The 25520-nt window shown below is 36.8% G+C and overlaps 1 protein-coding gene across 1 annotated transcript in view; it reads right to left on the reverse strand.

Moving 5' to 3' along the window:
- DCP1B (decapping mRNA 1B) overlaps window positions 1-24498 on the reverse strand; it is a 54769-nt gene extending 30271 nt beyond the window's left edge. Inside the window, exons 1-3 of the mRNA XM_021690548.1 lie at window positions 24339-24498; window positions 18298-18338; window positions 13967-14094 (exon numbers count right to left, since the gene is read on the reverse strand). Of these exons, the coding sequence (XP_021546223.1) occupies window positions 13967-14094; window positions 18298-18338; window positions 24339-24488 (319 nt within the window). The 5' untranslated portion in view covers window positions 24489-24498. The remainder of the gene's footprint in view (window positions 1-13966; window positions 14095-18297; window positions 18339-24338) is intronic.
- Between the last annotated feature and the right edge of the window lie 1022 nt (window positions 24499-25520).

Genomic DNA, 25520 nt, shown 5'->3' on the forward strand with positions numbered 1-25520 from the left:
TGTTCTTAGACTTCATATAAATGGGATCATACAGTATATACTCTTTTGTAGATGGCTTCTTTTGCTCAGGATATTTTTGAAATTCATCCATGTTGTTGAACCAATTGGTAGTTCATTCCTTTTTATTGCTAAGTAGTATTCCCTTATATGGATACACTGAATTTGCTTGTCCATTCACTTATTGATGAATGGACATCTGGGTTATTTCCAGGGCTTTTTGTTTTGTTTTGGCTATTATAAATAAAATTGTTATGAACATTTGAGTAAAAGTCTTTGTGTGGACATGTTTTCATTTCTTTTAAGTAAATACCTATAAGTGGAACCTGTTGGATTATATGATAATTATGTTTAAGTTTATAAGAAATTGCCAATCCATTCTCCAGTAGTTGACCATGCTACCCTCCCACCATCAATGTATGACAGTTTCAGTTGTTCCACATTCACATTAACACTAGGATAATGTCAGTTTTTAAAATTTTGGCCACTCTACTAAGTTATGTGGTATCCTCATGCAAGTTTTAATTTGCATATCCATCCAATGTGCGATAAGCATATGAAAAATTGCTCAACACAATTAGTTATGACAATATGCAGATTAAAACCACAATGAGATATCACTTCAGAACTCCTGGAATAGCTCAAGTTAAAAGGAACAATGTCAAGTGTTGACAAGGATATGAAGCATTATTGGAAAGAAAATAAATAGGCACACAACTTTAGAAAACTGTTCAGCAGTATCTATTAAAGCTAAATATTTTTATACTATATATAAAGTGGTTGGTAAATACTCAAAACAATAAGTGCATATATCTACCTAAAAACCATAGGCCAGAATCTTCATGGCAACTTTACTCACAATAGTTCACAACTAGCAATAATTCAGATACCCACCATTAGGAGACTAAGTTAATAGACTGCACTATTCTGATGCTACTGTAATACTACACAGCAATAAAAAGGAATAAGCTATTGCTACAAACAATAATTTATAGGTTCCTGATGATTATTGTTGAGTATCTCTTTATTGGCTATTCATATTCTTTCTTTTGTAAAGTGTTAAATATTTTGCCGAATTTTTAAAAAGATTTATTTATTTATTTGAGAGAGAGACAAAGAGAATGCAAAGGGAGGGGCAGAGGGAGAGGGAGAGAAACAGACTCCACTGAGCACAGAGCCTGATGTGAGCCTCGGTCTCAGGACCTTGAGATCATGACCTGAGCTGAAGTCAAGAGTTGGACACTTAACTGACTGAGCCAACCAGGCACCCCAAATATTTTGCCAGTTTTTAAATTGGGTTGTCTGTCTTCCTATTACTGAGTTTTAAAAGTTACTTATATATTCTGGATCTAAGTACTATGTCAGATACATGCAGTGTGAATATTTTTTCCCAGTCTGTGGCTTGCCTTTTCATTTTCTAAAAGGTATCTTTAGAAGAAGAGAAGTTTTTGATTTGATGAAATTTTTCCTTTTGATGGGGTACAACTTATCATTTTTTCTTTTATGGTAAATGCTTATAAGATTCAATTTAAATCTAGTGTTTGGTAATACTACCTGTTTGTTTTTTTTTTTTTTACCATTTTTTGATAAAGTGTTATAGATTTGGTTGCTTCTACAAACATGGAAAAAAGGATTTCTTATTTAACTCTCAGGTATATCTATAGTATAAACCTTACTGTTTAAGCCATATGATCGTGGTTTAATAGGGCCATTGGAAAATAGGAACATGATCTGTTTTCATGTATCATAATTAAAATACCAACTTTGGCATAGTGAATAAACTTAAATATCAAATCAGAATGTCTCAATAAAAGTAAAACAATTTGAAGGAAACATTCTATAAAATGTTTTTTAAAACTTAAAGTTTCATGAAGAACTTTCACATAAGATTAAATTAACATTTTCCCACATTATATATCTCTTCTTAGAATTATTAAATCTCTCAAGATGAGGATATATGAATTCTTACAACTTGCAATAATTTCTAGGAACTTTTAGGTAAATGCTACTATTATCTATATAAAATCAACCTTGAGGAACAGAGGAATTCCTATGTAAGCTGCTGAAATTGTTTAGTATTTTCAGTTTCTATCCGGGAACCACCCAGAGCTTTAAGTTATGTTTACTGTCTGCTAGATAATGTCCCAAAAGAAAAAAAGATTGAAGAAATAGTTGTGAAATTGTTGGTTAAGCTTTATAGGTTGCCTTGAATAAAGAAATCTAATAAAAACAGTCCAGAACTCATTGCAAATATTTAATGGTACACATTTAATGCAAAGAATTAAGTGTTGCAGGCGAGTAGGATACCTTGCCTTGTAGGAGCTTACACTCTAATAGAGAAACTAAAGCATATATATAAGATAAAATATAAGTACTATTAAGTGCCTGTTGTATATTTCCAGCTCAGCATTTAGATTATTTTGAATATTTATATTTATTTTTCTGTCTTGTGTGCTAGGATAGTAAACTCTAAGAGGGAAGGAATGTGTCTTATTCATTATTGAACCTCGAAACTCAGCACAGAATCACTATCAATAGACAAGTGCTCAATAAATACTAACAAAAGTCAAGGTAAGAGAGTATATGTTGCAGCAAGAAATCACAGCTAAATAGAGGAATTATAAAAACATTAGGGAGAGGGTGCCTGGGTGGCTCAGTTGGTTAAGCGACTGCCTTCGGCTCAGGTCATGATCCTGGAGTCCCGGGATCAAGTCCCGCAGCGGGCTCCCTGCTCAGCAGGGAGTCTGCTTCTCCCTCTGACCCTCGCCCCTCTCATGTGCTCTCTCTCTCTCATTCTCTCTCTCAAATAAATAAAATCTTTAAAAAAAAAAAACCAAAACATTAGGGAGAGGTCCAGTTTCAGTTGGGTTTTGAAATATGAGAATTTATATGGTAGAGATTAGTCAGGGTGAGGGAGAGAATTCAAGGAGGAAAAATGAGAAGCATGTTTAAAAGCATGGAGATAAGAAATTAAAGAGTATTCTGGGAAAGCATATAGTTCTGTCTGGTTAGAACAGAAGACAAGTGTGTAAAAGTAATGGTGGATTAGGCCAGATAGGTAAACTGGGACCTGACTATAGCAAGCTTTAAACACCTGGTGAAAATGTTTACTTGGTAGGCATTTAAGATTTTGAGCAGGAAAATGACTTGATCAGACTTATGCTTTAGGAAGATAAATCTAATGGTTTTGGATGGAGGGGATAAGCTGGGGATAAGCAAATTATAAGGCTAATGCTATATCATCCTTTTTATGTTTCTGGGCTCAATTTGCTAATATTTTGTGTATGTGGTAAAATACAAACAACATGAAACTTACTATTTTAACCACATTTAAGTGTACAGTTCAGTGATTAAGTACATCCATGATGTTGTGCAACCGTCAGTACCATCCATCTCCAGAACTTTTTCGTCATCCCACACTAAACTGCTGTATCCATTAAACACTAACTCTCCATTCCCTCCTCTCTCCAGCCCCTGGTCATCACTATTCTACTTTCTGTCACTATGAATTTAACTATTCTAGGTACTTCATGCAAGTGGAATCATACATTTGTCCTTTTGTGTCTGGTTTATTTCACTTAGCGTAAAGTCTTCAAGGTTCATGTTATAGCATATAACAGAATTTCATTCTGGTTGAATAATATTCCAGTGTATGTATATACCACATATTGTTTATCCATTCAGCCACCACTGGACATTTGGGTTGTTTCCACATTTTGGTTATTGTGAATAATGTTGCTATAAACATTATTTTGTTCATGATTTCTTATATCTATATTTATGTGAGATATTGGTCTATAATTTTCTTTTCTTGTAATGTATTTGTCTTGTTTTGGTATCAGGAGAATGTTGCTCATAAAATAAGTTGGGAAGTATTTCTTCTTCTTTTTCTGGAAGAGATTGTGTAAAATTAGTATTATTTCTTTTTTGAATGTTTGGTAGTATTTACCAGTGAAACCATCTGGACCTGGAGTTTTCTTTGTTAGAAGGTTTTAAACTACAAAGTCCACTTATTTAATAGATATGGGAGTATTTGGGTTATTTACTTCTTGAGTACATTTTGGTGATTTGTGTTTTTCTAGGAATTAGTCCATTTCACTAACCTGTCAAATTGATGGACATGGAGTAGATCACTGTATTTCCCTTATTACTCCTTTAATGTCTGTAGAGACCTACTCTTTCATTCTTGATACTGCTCATTTGAGTCTTCCCCCCGCCCCCCCATCAGTCTGGCTTGGGTTTTATCAGTTTTATTGACTCTTCTCAAAGAACCAGCTTTTTGTCTCACTGATTTTTTTTCTATTGTTTTTGTTTTTTGTTTCACTGATTCCTGGGCTTATTTTTATTTTTTCCTTCTTTCTGCTTCCTTTGGGTTTAATTTGCTCTTCTCTTCAAATTTCTTAAAGTGAAAGCATGAAGTATTCATTTGAGAGCTTTCTTTTTTAACCTAAGTATTTGATGCCATAAATTTCCCTCTAAGCCCAACCTCAGTTACATCTGACATATTATATTTTCATTTTTATTCAGCTCGTGTATTTTCTAATTTGTCTCCCTCTTTGACACATGAGTTATTTAGAAGTGTGTTGTTTAATTTTCAGTCATTTGGGAGATATTCCACATATCTTTCTGTTATTGATTTCTGAGTTCAAATGCTTTGTGGTCAGAGAGCGTACTTTGTATGATTTCAATTTCTTCAAAAATTTTAAGGTTTGCTTTATGACACATGATGAAGTTTATCTTGGGGAATGTTCTATGTGCACTTGAGAAGAATGTGCATTCTGCTCTTGTTGGATGGAATGTTATATATATGTCAGTTACATCAAGTGAGTTGATAGTGTTGTTTGGGTTTCTATATCCTTGCTGTTTTCTTTCCATTTGTTCTATCAATTATAGAAAGTAGAGTACTGAAGTCTCCAAGTATAATTGCAGATTTTATTTCTCCTTTTATTTCTATTACTTCTTGCTTCACATTTTTGGAAACTCTGTTCTTAGGTGCATATTAATGATTGTTATGTATTTTGGATAAACTAACCTTTTTATCATTACATCATGTCCCTCTTTATCGCTGACAGTTTTCTTTGTTCTAATGTTTGTCTGATATTAATGTAGTCATTCCAGCTTTCTTTTAATTAGTAATTGCATGGTATATCTTTTTCCATCCTTTTACCTTTAACCTATCTCTATCATTACATTTAAAGTGGGTTTTTAAATAAACAGCATAAGGTGCCTGGGTGGCTCAGTTCGTTGGGCGACTGCCTTCGGCTCGGGTCATGATCCTGGAGTCCCAGGATCGAGTCCCGCATCAGGCTCCCTGCTCAGCAGAGAGTCTGCTTCTCCCTCTGACCCTCCCCCCTCTCATGTGCTCTCTCTCTTTCTCTTTCACAATAAATAAAATCTTAAAAAAATAAATAAATAAACAGCATATTGTTGGGTCATGATTTTTTATCCAATCCAGCACTCTCTGTCTTAATTGGTATGTTTAGACCATTTACATTTAATATATCTAATATGGTTAGATTTAGATCTACTGTTTTATGTTTGTCTTTCCTACGTTTGGCTCTGCTGTTCCCTCATTTCTTGCCTACTTATGTATTATTTGAAATGTTTTTAATATTCTATTTTAATTTATCTATTGGTACCTATATCTCTCTTTTTTTTTTAAGATTTTATTTATTTATTTGAGAGAGAGAGAATGAGAGACAGAGAGCACGAGAGGGAAGAGGGTCAGAAGGAGAAGCAGACCCCCCGCCGAGCAGGGAGCCCGATGTGGGACTTGATCCTGGGACTCCAGGATCATGACCTGAGCTGAAGGCAGTCGCTTAACCAACTGAGCCACCCAGGCGCCCCCCTATATCTCTTTGTATTTTCTTTTTTTTAGTAGTTGCTCTAGGAATCACTATATATATATATATATATATATATATGTATATACAGAGTCTACTAGTTTTCATTTTACTTTTCAGAGTCTACTAGTTTTCATTTTACTACTTCAAGTAAATGTAAAGGCTTTACACCTATATAGCTCCCCTTACCCTCCCCCTTTTATTATAGTTGTCACACATATCACATCTACATACACTAACTCACCTCCTAACAACATTACAACTTTTGCTTTAAATAATCCTGTGCATTTTGAAGATATTGAGAGGAGGAAAAATAACTTTTATTTACCTATATATTTACTATTTATGTTGCTCTTCCTAAGGAATCCTGCAGTTCCAATTTCCCCTTTGGTATCATTTCCCTTCAGTCTGAAGAACTTTTAGCATTGATTTTAGAGCAGGTCAGTTAACAAAGAGTTCTTTTAATTTTTCTTTCTCTGAGGATGTCTTTAATTTCACCTTCATTCTTGAGAGGTATTTTCACTGGAGATAGAATTATAAGTTGGCAGTTCTTTTATTTCAGCACTTTGAAATGTTGCCCCACTGTCTTCCAGGCTTTATGGTTTCTGAAGAGAAGTCTGTGGTGATTCAAAACATTGTTCCTCCATATGTATCATTTTCCTCTGGTTGCTTTCATAATTTTTTTTTAATTTGTTTTTTGGCAGTTTGATTATGATGTTTAAAGAGGCATGGTTTTCTTTGGGTTTATCCTGTTTGGGGTTCCTAGAGTTTCTTGACTCCATATATTTGTGTCTCACCAAGTTTGGAAAGTTTTCAGCCATTATTTCTTCAAAATATTTTCTAAACAAGTCTTTTTCTCCTTTTGTTGTACTCCAGTGACACAAATTCAGACCTTTTGATATTGTCCTACAGGTTACTGAGGCCCTGTTTTTGTTTGCTTGTTCTGTTTTGATCTGTTTCCTCTATATTCTGCAGGTTGGATAATTTCTACTGATTTGTCTTTGAATTTGCTGACTCTTCATTCCTCTGTCATCTCTATTCTATTAAATAGGCTATCCAGTGAATATTGTATTATTCAGTTCCAAAGTATTCATTTGGTTTTTTTCATACCTATTTCTCTGCTGAGAATTTCTCTTTACATTAATTTTAAGAGTATTCAGTTTTACCTCATGGAGCATAGTTATAATAACTGTTTTAAAGCCACTGTCTTATAATGCCAACACCTAGATCATCTCAGGGTAGCCAGTATTGACTGGCTTTTCCCTTGAGAGTTGATCAGATTTTCCTGGTTCTTTGCATAATTAGCAATTTTGGATTGTACCAAATGCCCAACATTTTGGTTACGTTGTGAGAATCCAAGTACTCTTAAAACTTCCCAAAGAATGTTTATTTTGTTTGAGAAGGTGTCCAATTCATTTAGATTTAGATAGGAAATTCTCTCTTGCCTTTCACGGGAAATGGTTCCCATGTCAGTTCCATTTCAAAGCTGTGTCTGCCCTACATATATACCACTTAGGATGGTGGTTTATTTTGTAGGTGAGTTCTCAAAGCCTTTGTTATGTTTGTCTTTGTTACATGTATGTGAACCTCACAGGTGAGACCAGGACTTGTGTCAGTTCATGATCAGAATTAGGAGATCTTATTCAGCTTTCTCCTCTATAATCTCCCCAACTCTCCAGCTTGACTCAGGGGCCCTTTTCCCCAGACCTCTGGTTATAAAGTCAGCATGTCTCTGAGTTTTGGCTTATCAGAGTCAGGCAGTCTGCATAGTTTGGGCTGCTCACAGGGTGAAACAAAGGAAAGATAAAATATATAATGGGAACTCCCTGCTGTCCCTGCAAGTCTTTAGACCACAGGGGCCCTGGTTTCCAGTTACTGTGGCAGAGACAAGCTGTTTCTTGGGATCTTTAGGTGACTGTGCCACCACCATCATTGACATAGTGGCAATTCAGCTTTGCACGGCAACTGGCTTCAGGGTAGGGCTAGGAGAGAAAAAAGGGGGAAACGGGGAGATTCTTTTCATACTTTGTAGTTCACAGGAGTCCGTTTCTCCAATTCCCAAACTAAAAAGAGAGGTTTCTCTTAGTTTTTGTTGTTCTTGTCCATGGTTCTGCAACTTGGCCCACTCTTGAGTCACCATCAGCAGATAAGAAAAGAATAAAATGCAGAAATTCACCACCATACTGGTTGTTCTTCAGGTTTTGATTTCCCTTCCCAATATACCTTTTGTTTACCTTCAGAATCTTCACTTAGTTGCTTTTTGTATTTAGAACTTTTAGTTTTAAACAGTGAGAGATGTCTGATAGTGAACTTACTGTATCTTGGCTGGTGCTGGAAGCTTAATCCCTTTTTGTCATAAGGAGAGAGCAGCAGAACCACTACTGAACTAGGACTTAGCAATTGTCTGAGAAAACTTCAGTTAACTTTACTATTACCAAACATGCTAAAATATAATTTATATGAATATTTAGCCTTACAAATAATCTGTTACTACAAATGAGCACTACAAGACCTCTGCCCTGCAGCTAAGGAAGTTATACTTTTGGGGATATACTAAGTTTCACTCTTGAGTGAATTTTCCTACAGAAATAATGCTATACATGCTAGTGCTGTATTTCATACATGCATCATTATAATGTTACTGTGCAACTCTTCAGTATGTGCACAATGGGCTAAAAGACTCGTGAGTTGACTCACGGAGGAGTTGACTCACCACCAACTAAAATATTTTTTCTATGAATGTATTCTGCTATCCAATTTTTAAATTTTTAATTATCAAAATAATACATGTACATAATTTAGTCATATACTATTCATATAATTTAATTATTATAATCTGCAGAGCCATATAGTGTACTATAATTATATTTCCTTTCTTTTACAATATTTTGTTTTCCCAGGAATTAAGAATTGCCTCCTTTTGTTGTACTTTTCCATCCCTCTCTCAGTTTTCAATGTTTCTATAGCATCACCAAACTTTCTTAACAAGAAACTATAAATGTCCCAATAGACTCAAGGTATTAGTTGTAAAGTTTTTCTTGGACACCCTTCCTGAAGCCCTTTATCCTTATACTTTAACTTAGACTGACTGATCTTCCGTTGCACAGGGGTCATTACGGGATTCCTCTTGACCACTGTTCTCAGAATTCCTTTACCTCCATCCAGTATTTGGATCCCCTTTTTCCTGGATGGCTATGTATCCATCATAACAGGCCCAATTATGCTTCAGTAACAGATGACCCCCAAAATCTCAATGGCTTTCAGTGAGAAAGATTTATTTCTTGTACACATTACATGTCCATCATAGGTCACTTTTACCTCTGTGCCATGTTATCTTCATTCCAGGACCCAGGCTGACAGAGCAGCCTCTGCCTAGAACACTGCTGGTCATCATAGCAGAAGGAAAAGAGAATGGTGAATCATGAACTAGTTCTTAAAGTATCTGCTCAGAAATGACACAAAACACTTCTACCCACATTTTACTGGCCAAAGCAATTCACACAGCCATACTTGAGTTCAACAGGGTACATATCCTACATATCCTCCTGGAGGGTGGATCAGTGGGAGGAGGAACCAAATCATGTAGTCAGTCTGACATCAACAGAGCAGAGATATATAATCTTCTGCAGGGAGGCAAAGTTAATACATTATGAATAATAAAGCTATCATGGCATGCCTTCCTCTTTCTGGTTTATTCCATCTTTTTCATGAAATGCATCCTCCACCCTTGTAGGTTTATGTCTCTTTTTATTCCTTTATTGTCATTTCAACAGTTTTAGGAGAACAACAGGAATGTATCCAATATGCCACGTTTAACCAAAGTCCACCAATTACTTTAAAAGGGACTGCTAGGACATGGCCTATTTGAAAGAAGAGGGCTGTCTGTAATTATCATTTTCATTTAGTGTCCCATATTCCATTATTTATAGCAGTTCTTCCCAGATCCTACAAATGTCAACAAAGGATTTAAACTGTATGTCTTTCTGAATACAAAACTATCCAATATGGTAAATTCACTTTAAAACTGAGGCGGAGTTTCTAAAACAACTTTGATCTTAAATATCTTGATTTTGCCTTTTATCATTTCCTCTAAGCTCCAGGTTTATGTCTGCAATGAAATCAAGCAGCTTAAAAGAATTTCATTCTACTCCTGTAGCCACAGACAATGGTATATTCAACATGTTGGTCTAACTCTGAAATCTACCTGCCTCTGCTGTCTGTAACTTATCTTAAATCTTATATTTGGGAAAATACAATCTTATTTAGTTATGAAATGGAAAATACAGAAAATGGTTGCTAAAGGGCTCTAATAGAAAAGAAATGGTCAAATTCAGCTTTTTATTACATTAGTTTTTATTTGATATTCTCCTAATAACTGAGATATAAGAGATTTTCAACTTAAAGAAAAACTTGCTTTTTAAATTTTGGAGTGTGCAGTAAAAAGATTAAGTATTTCTTAAAAGGTAAACCTTGCTCAAATGCATCATTCATATGTGTTAGTACTATCACTGCTTGGGCCTGGGCTTTTAAAGTTAGGCTTTCTCAGGGTGCCTGGGTGGCTCAGTCAGTTAAGTGTCTGCCTTCAGCTCAGGTCACGATCTCAGGGTCCTGGGATGGAGCCCAGCATTGGGCTCCCTGCTCAGTGGGGAGTCTGCTTCTCCCTCTCTCTTTGCCCCTCCCCCTGCTCTTGCATGCTCTCTCAAATAAATAAATAAAATCTTAAAATAAATAAAATAAAAAACAGAGTTAGGCTTTCCCAGTTCCAATGCTATTTCCACTTCAAAATTGTCATGGACCCTGGTAAATGATTTAAATCTCTTTAATCTCAGTTCCTCATTTATAAAACAAGAATAACAGCATTTCCAAGAAAAAGTTACAAAAGTTAAATCACCCATATAAAGCCTTGACATAGTGCCTGGCGGACAGTAAATGCTCAGTAAATGTTTGTTGAATAAATGAATTTCTGTCCTTAATTAACAGCTATCTTATATTTAAAGTTTATATAAGCCAAGTCCAATTATAACCAAGGTTAAAAACTATAAATCCTTGGGGCGCCTGGGTGGCTCAGTTGGTTAAGCGACTGCCTTCGGCTCAGGTCATGATCCTGGAGTCCCGGGATCGAGTCCCACATCAGGCTCCCTGCTCAGCAGGGAGTCTGCTTCTCCCTCTGACCCTCCTCCCTCTCATGCTCTCTGTCTCTCATTGTCTCTCTCGCAAATAAATAAAATCTTAAAAAAAAAAAAAAAAATTTAAAACAAAACAAAACAAAAACTATAAATCCTTTAATGTAATAAAACCATATATTTTGTGTTTGGTCAAGTTCAAAGTTACTTATTTATTAAACATCTTTTTTTTAATTAAATGAAGAAATTTTAAGATTTTTACTCCTTGATTTTGTTTTTCTAAATTCATCCAATCCAAGACTGGGATAATTGACTCCCTAGGTACTAATTTTTTTTTTAACTTAGTAAATCTAAAACACTCCATGAGAAAACTCACCACAAACCTAAATCAACTCTACCTGTTGACATGTCCAAATACGGCCTATGACATACCTAGGCCAAGTGAAATGCCAACGCTATACAGAGAGGTTCTTAATTATACAGGTCTTGAGGGGTACAGAGTCTTAAAAGCCATTCTTGAATAAAGTTGGCTTCATTGTTCAAAGGACAATCTATATGTTATTAGAGAATATGTAAACCATATAGGATTATTACATAAAGTATTTGAATTCTTTATAAACATCTGAGAAATATCTGAGACTCTGAAAGCAACCTGGGGTAAACTCTCCTGTGAACCTTTGATGACAGAGACTGAAAAGGCTTTTACAAATAAACTAAAACCAAAGACTATGGCTGCAAAGGCAATTAGTACCAGATATTAAGGAGAAAATCAAAAGCAAATAAACCCAGAAAGGTAAATAGATCCATTCCCTTCCACTCTTCACTGTTCAACTGATTTCACTTCTTTCTTATGGAAATTCATTAGAAATATTTTGTTATGCATCCAAAAGGCTGCTTTCAATTTGCATTCATGTTTAATAGTGCAGAGAATAGTACAGATGATGTAGAAAAAGCAAAAAAAAAAAAAAAAAGCAGAATTTACAGGTTTCTGTCAGGTCTGTCATCTCATTGAGCCTACTTTTCTCATCTGCAAAATGACAGTGAAAATGTCTGCCCTACAAAGTTGTGATTATGAAATATGGTAAAATAAATGAAAATGCCTAGAACAGTGCTGTTCGATGGAAATATAAGGTGAACCACAAATGTGACCACACATGTAATTTTAAATAAAAAAATTAAAAGAAGCAGGTGAAATTAATTTTAATAATATATTTTATTTAACTCAATAGATTCAAAATATTATCATTTCAACAGATAAATCAATATAAAATTATTAATGAGACTTTTTTTTACATTCTTTTTTGGTACTAAGTCTTTGCAAATCAGTATGTATTTTACACTCACAGCAGAGATCAATTCAGACTGGCCACACGTCCAGCACTCCATGGCCACTTGCAGCTAGGGGCTACCATATTAGACAGGCAAGGCCTGGAGCCAAGGCGAGGCTTGATATGTTTAATACACCCAAACACTATTTCCTACCAGATAAACCCTGTGGGGTGTAGAAAGCTATTTTTTAAAATCAACCACATTAAAGAAAGTTTGTATTTTTATATTTTTGATATAGTATGTGATATGATATATAATATGTAATACTGTGATAAGAATTTAAAATAAAATACTATCTATACTGACTAGACCAAGTATTTAACCAAAATAAGAACAACCAAAAATGACTATTATAAGTCACTAATATTCATTTATTTTATATTTATTTTTGGGATATTATTAGGGTTTTAATTATATATTAATTTGACATAGACTCTAATAATCTAAAAAAATAAATAAACCTGACATAACTATAAGCACACAAATAATTCAAAAACTAACAACTGATTTAACTACACTCCTAGCAAAGAAATAGGAGAAAAGAACAAAATATTTCCCTATATTACTAAATTTTTATTTCACAGGACTTAGCACTGGTAAGTCATGTTACAGTTTTAATGGCTTTTTTCTCATAAAAACTTAACTGTATTCTCTAAATAACAGATGACCACCTATCGTGACAACTTGATTATATGTGACTATAATTATAAGTTAAAATGCTATATTTATCTCAAAACAAAAAATTCACTGGAGTTAAAACATTAAATATTATTTGTATTACATTCATTATTAAAATTACACTGAATAGTATACAGTTGGCAAATTCTTGTATCTTGATCTCAAAAGCAGGGTGGAAAATGTATGGAAAACATTTCTTAACTGCAAGGTCTTTCTTAAAGTTATGCACAAAGCACAGATCACGTGCACACACATACAATTTATATTTAAGTATGCTCTCATTTTCTGTGTATGGAGATGCTCCTGCAGTTCATATATTTTTCATCAATTTTTCTGTGCTGCCCAGTAGTCCAACACAAGTGTCAGATAATCACAAGAGTAAAATGGGGACAGAATATTGGATAGACGATTGCTACACCTCATTTCAAATCAGGCAAGGACTATTTAGTTACCTAATATAACTTCAACATTACAAAGTTTACGAAATTCTAAATGACCAAAACTCTTTGGACTTTGGTTTTTCATTTACTATGTGTTCAAAAGATGGCAATCTAGAATATAGGCCTTCTTCCTCCAATTTCCTATGCGGATGCTCAGTCTGAAGTGATGCACAAGGAAAAAGTACCACTAGCTAAATCATTCATTCTGTATCTGTAGCCCTGCCCATGTGTCTGTCCCTCTGCAGTCTCCTGACCAAGAATTCGCCTCACCCAGCCCTACCCAGGTTTAAAATCTACGATGGGTTCACATGAACAGGTCTAGCAGCAGAAAACAGGGTTCAAATACTTACATTACCATATTGACATCATTTTCATTGAAACTTTCACGAGGAAGAAGCGATTCCCTCAACTGGACATGCGTATTTCCCAAGTTAACTGACGCTGACACTAAGAGTCACTGATACTGAACACAAACACAAAGACATCTACTATACAATTTTAAACACTTGGCCAAACTGCAGAAATAAAACTACCCAATGCATTAAGAAAGACTCACATCTGGCATTTCTGTAGAGAAGGAAAGGATCCTGGAGCTGGAAATCCAGGTCTTTAGTAATGGGTTCTGTCCTGTTTTCCATGCTCAACCTATTCATAATGGTGAACCCATGCTTTGGAGAAGCAGACCTAAAAATCACAAGGGGTGGGGAGGATATCAAAAGACAAATTATTCCACAGAAGTACACTTTAGTAGAACTACTATTCGAACGTGTCTCTCAACCTTTTTGTATGTATAGAGAGCTTTGTGCAAGCAGACTGTAGACATACAAAGCAATGATTCTTTACTATTGGCTAACAGTACGAATGTACTAATTCATGTACTACTTCATATGTAATACATCCAGCATGACTGCCCTTGCTGTCCCTTTGGCACAAGTCCTACCTATTTAGCTATGTGTACATAGATATCTTGCTTCCCTATCTAGGTTGTAAATTCCTTTAAGGCAGAAATATTAACCACTTTAAAAAAAATTACTAAAAGATACTTTTAAAGAATCTGGATAGTTAGTATAGGGTGCACATCACAATCATACAAAGAAATTTTTCATAGAAAATATTAGTGTTGGTTTGAAATTGAAGTTGTAAAATTTCTTAGAGAAATGATGCCCCTCTGGTCAACGAACCTGTGATGAGATACAGTATAATTAAAAGATCACAGAATTTAATTCAAGCAGCAGCTATTTATGGGGTGCCTGAATGGCTCAGTCGTTAAGCGTCCGCCTTCGGCTCAGGTCATGATCTCAGGGTCCTGGGATCAAGCCCCGTATCAGGCTCCCTGCTCAGCAGGAAGCCTGCTTCTCTCTCTCCCACTCCCCCTGCTTGTGTTCCTTCTCTCGCTGTGCCTCTCTCTGTCAAATAAATGAATAAAATCTTAAAAAAAAAAAAAAAAGCAGCTATTTTGTTTTCCTCATAAAGGAAACAACTTCATAGATAAACTACTATAAAAGTTTTTCTCCATAAAAATGTGTCATTTAGTGACTTTTTATTTTTCGTTTCATTGAATAAACCTTCAGTGCCTACTCTCTGTCAGGCAGAAAGAGCCCAAATTACACAGAGTGTAACTCTAACAACTACGTGTGCATTTGTCTACTCTTGGGTGACAGCCATATAGTAATCCAACTGTGCAACTTCTGGTGACAAATGAAACACCAAATGCTTCTACGCTGAAACTGAAGCAAGCAGAATTCATTTATTTACTTTAAACTAGGGCAGCAGGGTAACCAACCCACAGAAATGTTCTGAGCGATAGGAAGAAAAGGTGTTTGTTTTAGTTTTATTTCACATTAACCCTTTGATGCTACTAAAGAAGTAAAATACAGCTACAGTACTACTTACGGAATTTTCTTTTGAGACCTCCAATTTTAAACTTGATGGAAGGCAATCCTTGCCTAACTTATTTTACAAAAAGGTAAAGCAGTGGTGGGCATATAATCAATACTAGAAAGCATCATGATAATCATTTCAACTTAAATTCTGAGGAAGAATGAAAAAGAGTTCCCAAGATCTCTAACAGAGGGTCCTCTGGAAGTGTCAAGTTCAAAAATCACCAGTGGGTGTCTCTGAACTCTCTATTACAGAAAGCAAGCCATGGGAGGAAATAAAGAAAAGAAATAATTTTTTAAATGGGATTAGGTGTTTTTATACAGAATCAGAATTTGATTCTTCAAGTATTTCATTATCACAACAGGACCTTACCTCTCTAATAGTATGGTTACTATACCATCTCATAATTTATAAAATAGGCTCAGGGGATGAATGTGCCAGTTCCTCTAAAGCAATATCTGTAACAGAAGTCAAAATATTATCACCAGCAGCTCCATTACCTGTACTAAAAATTCCCTTCTGACTTTTATGAGCTTTCTGTCATTCTCTACTGAGGAAAGACCTCAATATGCTAGAATCTGGCATCTATCTGACTGGGGAGGAGGGGGCTGGCCCACACCCAGGGAAGGGTCGGGGTGGGGGTGGGGGGAGATGGGAAAAGCCCCTATTCTTGAGGAGTTAGATTTGGGGAAGAGATTAAGGAACAGGGAAAAGAGTTGTTCTCAGCCTAATGTTGAACTGAAAGTTCCATTTGGAACTCAGAGTATATTAAGAAATACTTGAAAATGCAAACCTACATTTGGTTTGGGCACAAAAGAGAAAATACTTGTATAATTTGTTAATCTTATGCAGTCAAAAAAAAAAAAAAAGAGAGAGAGAGGGCCTACTAAAAATCCCTAAAACAAATCATTAGCATATATTAATACATCTTTTCTTTCACGTCTCAAAAGAGTAATACTTGTACGAAATGAATGAGAAATGCATTCTTTGTGTGTGCTTGGAATAAGTCAGAGGTCATCTGTTTGGTTTTCTTTTCACACTTCAGAATTCTCAAGAGTTTATACTCACTTGGCGGTATGCTCTGGTGCTTTTGGAATGTTTTTGAACATAATGTAAAGTAGCCAATGGCTCTTAGGCACTCCCACCACTTTTCTAATAAACTAATCTCCTCTACCTACTCCGATGGCCTTGCTCATCCATTCCTTTCTTTCCACTCCCACTGTAGCTTCAGCCTCCACCTACACACTCTTCCGCCATGCTTGTACTGGGCCTGCAACTGGGTTCTCGTGTTGCTTGTATCTGTATGGCTGACTCTTCTCTGTATCTCTGGGCCCCAAAAACTCAACCACTAGCCCTCATCACTTTCTTCTCCTTCAGAGAACACTTGTACTCTCATGGCTTCAATGACCAGTTTAAGGCAGATGACTCCAAGCTCGGTATCTCCATCCCTAACCTGTCCTGAGGGACCTGACATCTTATTTGAATGCCCTGCTATTACTCCAAAATCATTATTTCAAAATAAAATTATCTTCAAACCAGATTCTCCACCTCCTATCCTTCCATACTGCTCACGATTCTGTCATTCTTTGTCTATTTAAACATCTTAGCTTTTTTTAAAATATTAACATTTCCTCTATACGTGCAATCTTTCAAGAAATTTTTTCAATCTCAACTTCTACCATTCTAGTCCCATACTCCCATCATCTCATATCTACTCCCCTGCAATAATCTTCTCATTGTCTTCTCTAAGCCTAACTTCTTCTAGAACCAGTGCATCCTCATAATGCTAATACACTGACTTTCCCCACACATTTTGCTATAACTCTATTACTTCCCCGTTTATAAACCTTCAGTGACTCCCTACTGCTAAGAAAATAAATTTCAAAATCCTTGGTCTGACATTCTAAGCCAGCAAAATTTCTTTACCCTGTCTTCTAACTGATATAAACCAGTATAAACTCTCTGCAGCCAAAAGTAATTTTCCTTACTGTCCCTTCACCAAACTAGGTCCTATGCCTCAGCTTCTGCCATTCTTCCTGTGGAGACAGCCCTTCCCCTCCTCTATGCAAGTTAAGTGCTACCTTATTCCTGAGGCCTACTCTGGACGCACCAATTCTATACAGCCTTCCATAATCATAGCAGCCCATTCATTGCTTATAACTTTTCAACTGGCCCTGAGGATAAGCTATCTATTGGGACTTATCTTTATTTTTTTATTATTTTTATTTATTTTGGGGGGGTTTATCTTTAAATGTGAATGTCTAAAAAAAATATGTGTGTGTGTGTGTGTGTGTGTGTATGTGCATTTTCTGTCTCCCCAATGAAGCTGTTAGCTCTAAAAGGGTTTGTACTAGGCCTTTGTATTTTATCTTTGTCCTCCCAGTGACAATGATGGACAGTTTATGTGAATGTTTATGTGAATAAAATGCTTAAGTATTAAGACAATATACATACTATGTGATATTAACAATTTCTGATACAAATGACAAAAAACATGAATTTATTAAATTTATCCGGAAATATATTCTATATTAGCTATATAATGGAGGACTCAAAGATATCTTTAGTTTTGGAGCACACGTCTTTAAAGAGTCAAAGGCAGGTGAGTGGGGAGGTGACCAATAAAACCTTTTTCCAAATAGTGATTAAAAAATCTAATATTCTTAATAGTGTACTTCTAGCTTCTTGCCAATGCATTATATTCAAGGACTCTGTACCATTCATTTGAATTAAAGGATAAATATTTAATACTGTTTTAAAAAGAACACAGAGATTTAAGCTCACCAATACTGGAGTTTAAATTACATTTTGAAATTAGTATTCCTCGTACTATACCAGGTGACATTATTAGTATTCCCTTCCTTATATCACTAATAACTTCAAACTAAGATTCAGGATTTTTCACTTCTCTTTGAAATAAAACTACATTTGAAGAAGAGTGACACAACTGAGTTAAAATATTCTTTCAAAGACTGTCAGTTTCTTCATAAAGGTAAATACTCTTACCTTGTGTAAACAAATAAGGTTCCTTCCACATCAGTCTTTTCCTAAAAAAAAACAAAAAACAAACAAACAGCAAAATCTGTATATTCTCTTCATTAATAGTAACTTGCACAGAGGTTAGAGAACATTCAGTTTCAAGTAAGGCCAATCCATGTAACAGGAGGGATTACTCTTAGGGAAAGGAAAAAAGCAGTTTCTTAGCCAGGTTGTGGCTCCGCTGATTAGGCAGCAGGAAGCAGCCATTCTCCTTTTGTCATTCACGAAATAAACCATCATTATCTCTCTTTACCAAAGACAGAGACAGCAACACACCTCTGGCTAAAGTAATACAAAAACAAATACGCTCCACGCATTTCCTTTGAAAGAGGAGATGCTAAGTGTGCTGCCTTCTCCTCTACCCTGTGACCTGGGTACGTGGCTGCGGCAGTCACTGGTGTTCGCATTTCATTATCCCTCTCTTTATTGTCTGGGTTCATTTTCTCTTGCCATATCCTGTCACCTAGGAGAGCAGATGATCTGTCAATAATCCTACTTTGACTACAACACAGAAGAGAGCAACAATGCTGTAGTTTTCAGACAAATTAATCACCAACGTGGTGTGGAATATTTAGAGTCTATTTTGCATCTTTGAAATCAAGTTAGAAACATTGCCAAGCTTGGACTCAAGAAATCTGCCTGAGAGAAACTGGTTAAATGGTAAAGTGAAAGTGATAAACTATCATTTCAGTTCATTTGGAAAGGCTCTCTTCCATCTCTCTGAAGACAGGAGCCCAGGCCCTGATGAAAATGTTCATCAGTACAATGCATACTAAAAAAAAAATGTTTTAACTAGTAATCAGATTATTATAATTCGGAATTTAAAAGGTACTTTTGCTACTTACATGCTTTAGTTTCACCATTCTATCTAACCTCCTAATATTTTATTATTAATCTCTATTACCAAAATCATTCAAAATTTAAGTACTCTATAGTTTTGGGGAAAATACACTCTTTAAGAACAAGGGTATAATATTACATGGTAATTTTTTTAAAGGCACATAAAACATTGGAAGCATGATCCTCTCACATGCTCAAGTAGTTTCAGCAATTCTCCTGGTCACCTTACTTCAGTGGGTCTTAAGGCATGGTCCCCCATTCAGCAGTATCAGCATCACCTGGGAACTTGATAGAAATGCAAATTCTTGGGCTCCTCCCAGACCTACAGACTCAGACTGTGGGGGTGATGCCCAACCTCATGTTCACTAAGCTGTCAGGTGATTCTGATGTACGCTATGTGAAAACTGCTGCCTTTGCCCAGAGAACTGTACTAGGAGTCCTGAAGTCAAAATCCACGATGTCCCAAATTGTGTCAAACATCACCAAACATTGTTTTTTAAGAGCAAATGGATATTAAGAGTAAATTACTTAGCAACAATGAGGATTTTAATCCTCATCATAGAATATGCAGTTAGAAATAAAGAATTTATAACAGTTAAAAACAATTTTAGTCAGTCTTTTCTCTAATACATAAACATTGGGAAGAAAGTTAGAGTTCATCCTTAAAATGGATTTATTATAAAGTTCGTATAAATCACTACAGCGTCCTGTGAAAAATATCCTTACTTCTCAAATGTGGCCCTTTTCCAAGGTGCTTTGAAAAATACTGAGTCAAAATAAAAAAAAAATACAGAAACATTATTACTTATCTTTCCTTGTGTAAACAAACAGGGTTAATTCTTATCTGTTGAGAAATCTATATCCTGGGTGCACTTTAAGTGCTAAGAATTACCTAAAAACTTCCACAATATTAATCATTGAGAAAATGGCCGCTATAGAACAATAAATACTACCCAAACAAGTCTAAAAATTTGTGGGCATTCCTAAAGTTCAACTGGTACAGTTGGCAAGTATTTACAGTCCACAGAGCCTTCAAGAAAAAATGTGTAAAAATGAAATATTTGGTATTATTTATTACATTGATAAGAAGCTGAAACAGAGATACAGATTAAGGAACTGGAGAAGAGTCTAGGTGCATCGTGAGGACCACTTGCTCCAAGGCCAAAACACTTTCCTGTCTTCCAGTATTTGATCTTAGACTGTTTTATCTTAGCGATCCAAACCTGCTTCTATGGATCAGTACACATAGCTAATAACTTTTGACTGTTTCCCTTCTTCCTCCATGAAGTAGCAATGGAAATTACTTCTTAAAAAAAAAAAAAAAAAAGACCTTAAAGCCCCATTTTAGTTTTGAAAAATCTAGAATCAGAAATGTAAAAGGCATGTTTCTCCTGAAATTCTCCAACTTGTAACAAGCCATTTTTTTTTTTTTTTTGATTCCACATATTAGTGAGTTCAAACAGTATTGGTAACTTTCTCTGACTTATTTCACTTAGCATAGTGCCCTCAAGGTATTGGACCCCACTTCTTGATTGAAAAATGTGAAAGAATTTGTGGCCATCTTCAATTGCAACAGGTCTTTAAATAAAGTTTGAAATTCCCCTGACTAGCTAGGGGCCAGACTCCCACAGCCCAATACCACAGACCCGGTCTCCCTGTACAATGAACATCAAGCAACATCTTTGGAGAGTTTTCCTTGGGATCCAGACCCATAACTGGGAAAGTCTGCACCAAACAAAATCCACTCCGTACTTTGCCCACCAGGAGCATTGTCATCAGCACTAAAGTGTATAGGGGATTTCTTAAATCTTGATTACGAATACCTGGAGTGGGTTCTTGCCAGGTCATACTGGGCTAACTAGTTTATTATTCTATGTCTCAGTTTCTACACTGAAAAGAGATAACTAGCCTATACCACTGTGATCTTTCGATTAAAAAAACAAAAACATATTTTAAGTGGTCTATTACACATGGATAAAAGGGGCTTTGGAAATGTAAATTCTGATCTATCAAGGCTGAAACAGCTCACATTCATGCATTTTCCTGGTGCCTCCAGATCCAAGGGTAACCAGATTTTTTTTTTCTTTCTGGGCAAAGCTCAGGGTTGGGGTTCTGGGGTATAGTTAGAACAAGATTTTATTAGATCCTCCTTAGGTCCTCCAGCCAAGGAGGACTTCTTTGTTAAATTATTAATTTATAGTTCTGGGGAATTTTAGCTAAAATTTTAAAAGTACAATTTAATGATTTAATATTACACTCTATTATAAAATCTAACATGTATTAAAAAATTAAGCAGTTCAAAATTTAAGATGATGGAATATAAAATAGTGCTAGTTGGCAAATTATTGGGATGGCACAGTATTTGACACTTTTGAAACAACCCAAAGCAAGCTCTATATTACTAATTATCTATGTTAATACAATGAAAAAGTAGGTCTCCATTTATCCCCATAAACCTTTCTCTCTCAATCATGCATAGCATCTAAGTCACCTATATGAAGCCTTTAACAAACAGCAATGCCCGGACTTCACATCCAGAGATACTGATCTGGCAGGTTACACTTTTCAAAACTCCCAAGTGATTTTGATACATAGGAAACTTAGAACACTAGCTAGAAACAGGACAATAGTCACACTAAGGCAGTTTCTCAAGCTCAGCACTTTTGACATTTGGGACCAGATAAATCTTTGTCATGGGGGCTTATCCTGTGTGTAGGATATTTTACAGCATCCCTGGCCTCTATCCTTTGGATGCCAGTGGTATGTTCCCTGTTAGTGTGACAACCAAAAATTTTGGTCATACTGCAAAAAGTTCTCTGGAGACAAAATCAAAACTAGTTATGAACCACTACTCTAAGGACTAAGAAGTGAAAATATATTCTTCAAATGACATGTAGGTATTTTGGGGGAGAAGTCTCGAGATAATGAATGGGAAGTAGTTCTAGATCTTAAATTCCTATTCTGGTCATGACATAATCTTTCTTAATCCTTCCTTCAAGCACCTCATTTTCTGTCTACCCTTCATTCCTAATATCTCCTGCACTGAATGCCTGAAGTCATTCTTCATCTATTTTAGTGTAGTAAGAATTCCCCTCCTTTACCTCCCATCTGCTTTCTTGCATATACTTTCACCACCAATCTCATGAATGTTCTTTATAATTCAGTAGGTTTATGTTCAAAAAGCTCACATCCAGAGGCCCTGAGTGATGGCATATGGAGACGGTGGCGACAAACTGTTTACCCTCAGCAACTGCTCTGCATCTAACTAGGTCTCTTTTTTCTGGCTACCACAGCCTTGAAGATTAGTACTTTGAAAGAATGACCTTTTACTGAATGAATTATGCCCTGTGTGAAGGCAACAAGTCCAGGAAGCAGGAAAACATAACTCCTGTAAATAATGCATTGTGACACTTCTGCCTTTTGATGAGGCTTTAGAAGGACTTCACTGGCTATCTAATAAACCTCTAACTATTTGAACAGGTATCTATCACAGAGATCCTGTCAAAAGCTTATAGCAGACAATTGTTTTCCAAGAGGAATTCTTTCCTCTACATGTTAACAATTTCTCAAGATTCTCCATACTCTAATCCCACTGTCAAGTAGGCTCACATTACTGTACATCCCTGATCCTTTATCTCCTACAAGATTACCTTGACAGAATTAACACATTATGCCTTTGGCATTTTTTTTGTAGAGCAGTATAATAGCAATACAATATGTAGAATATCTTTGTATTTTTTCTAAATTGCCATTGATGAAATCATCCAGTACATTGCTCAATGTCCTTTATATAAAGACCCAGGTGACAAATTCCCCTGAAAATTAGTAGGAAATAACCTCTCTGCTGACCCAAGTGGTATACTTTCTATTACATAATGGTGAATATTGAAGATATCTCCCTGTTTTCCTTTTCTGCTTGACAACTAGGAGTACAGGCCGAAATTCCTTGCTCTGTTCCAGCAAATTTCCTCACTTAAGAACTTAGGGCAAAACTATTTTCTTCTCTCCCATTTTAGGACCTTCTTTTTAATCTTTTTATTTTTGTTAATGATTTTCAGGTGAATTTTTTATTACAGACTGCTCAAGGTCCACACTAGACTAGAGAAACAGGCTATGTAAATGTTAAAAAATATATGAATTTGTTCAATATGCATGTTTTCCTTGATTGAATTTTGATGTCTTGGAGAATACATTAAAAAAAAATCACCTGAAATCCATTCATCCACGCCCTGTTCTTTATATTGTTTTCTAACTTATTTTAAAATGATGAATGGTTATATAATGGATGGATTATTATTTGGGACAAAAATCATAAACGAGGAAAAGAAAAATTACATCTCTCTCTATTCAAGTGGGTGGGTTACAGAATCACACGCAGTAATTCCTGCAAAGGACTCAAGTGTCTTATGCTCCTACCCCATTGTAATTGTGAGGAAAATTAAATTTCATCCCATTGCCATTTATTGGGTTTCTGTTTTGAGAAGTGCACTAAATAATTCGGCTCCCAAATGGACTCAAATTTCAGACTCATTTTGGTCTTGGTAGGCTGTAGTGTAATGATCTTTCCAAGAGCGTCAGCCCCCTTCGAAGTGTTAGACCCAGCCCCCATTTTGTCCTCTATTTCCCGATGTTTGCTCTTTTCTTGGTGTATTTCCTGAGTTCACAAGTTCAATTTCTCCCCTTCTATCAAGGTTTGACTTCTCTTCGTCCCATCTAAGACTGATGTTCCAGAACCATAACTCGGCTTTTTCATTCCTCCCTACCCCGCCTCCCCTGCAGCCACGTTTCACTGTAACAGAATCCCGCTTTACTTTCTCGGAGTACATCAGTCTTCCGGCCTCAAATCATCAGGCCCCCCTCCTTCCTTCAGCTCTCCGGGTCCCGTCCCTGATCGGTCCGGTCTCCCCACGTGGGGTATCGTAGATATTTAAGTCCTTTCCCCAACTTCAGGTGGCTTCTCAGAGCGGCCTCCCTCTTCCCCAAAACCCCCGGCCCAGGGGTCCAGTTGCCACAACTTCGGCCTCAGGCCGTGATCCACCACCATCCACCTCCATCCACCTCCGGGGCGTCAGCGTCTCCTCCCCCTCACTGGGTTCTGGAGCCCCGAGTCTGACGCCCCCGTCCCCACCCTCCCCCTGCCTGCACGGCCCCGTCGCGTCCGCACGCACCCACTCGTTGGCCCGACGGCCGAAAGTGTACAGAGCCACCTGGCTGGCCACGTCCACGATGCGGTTGATATAGGGGTCGTGGCGCTGCAAGGCCGCCAGGCTGATGTCGCGCCCCTTCCCCACCAGGCCGCCCGCCGCCACGGCCGCCATCTTCCCTCCCTCCCCGACATCAACCCAGGGCTGTCGGAAGCCACTCTCAATAGATCGCAGAACGAACGAGCCGCCTCGCAACCGAAAACACGCGGCGACCGCAAGTCCGGGGAGGCCTTCCTTCTCCAGCCATGCCCCCGCCCCCACGTCCGGTGACGGACGCCAGACATTACTAATCGATGGCCGCGCTCCCTCCCCGACGATCGTTGCCGGGGGCAACCGCAAGCCCGGGCTGGAGGTCTGAATCCGGGTCCTCCTCTCCAAACGCTGTTTTCTTCCTACGGGAGCCTTGGAGCTGCACGCGCGGCGGGGTGTATCTCTTGGATGTGTTCGACGCTTTGGAGTGTCTTTTCTTTGACGCTCAGTGGTCAAACCCATAACAATAAATAAACTTCAAGAATTAATTAACTGAAGAGAAAGGGAACCGTGATTTCTGTATGTACAAATACCCAGTGGTTCTCAAAGTGTGGTTCTCGAACCCCTTGAGAATTCCTGAGACCCTTTCAGGGGTCTACCGTGTCAAAACCATTTTCATGACAATGCTAAGATTTATTTGCCTCTTTCACTGTGTTGATGTTTGCACTGATAGTGCAAAAACAATGGTGAGTAAAAGTTCAGGCGTCTTAGAGTGATTCAAAGCGGGGTACCGCGGTAAAAGTCAGCGTCACTTGAGAGTGTTCTCCATAAAGCAGTAAAAATTATTAGTTTTATTAGAGTTCAGCTCTTTGGTTCACTTTTTAAAGATTTATTTTTTGGGAGCGAGAGAGCGAGTGCGTGTGTGAGTGGAGGAAGGACAGAGGGAGACAATCTGAAGCATGACTCCGAGCGGAGCCCAGAGCCGGACCTGCCTGGGTCTCCCCACCCTGAGATCACGACCTCAGCCGAAACCAAGAGTTGGTGCCTCAACCAACTGAGTCACACAGGGGCCCCACACTTTTTAAATTCTGTGTGAAAAAAAAAATAAGAAAAATATAAGAAAAGATAAGATAAAAATAAATACAAGGAAAAAATGAAAAAATAAAAAAAAATAAG

This window comes from Neomonachus schauinslandi, chromosome 5 (assembly GCF_002201575.2).
Source record: "Neomonachus schauinslandi chromosome 5, ASM220157v2, whole genome shotgun sequence".
Classification (NCBI taxonomy): Eukaryota; Metazoa; Chordata; class Mammalia; order Carnivora; family Phocidae; genus Neomonachus; species Neomonachus schauinslandi.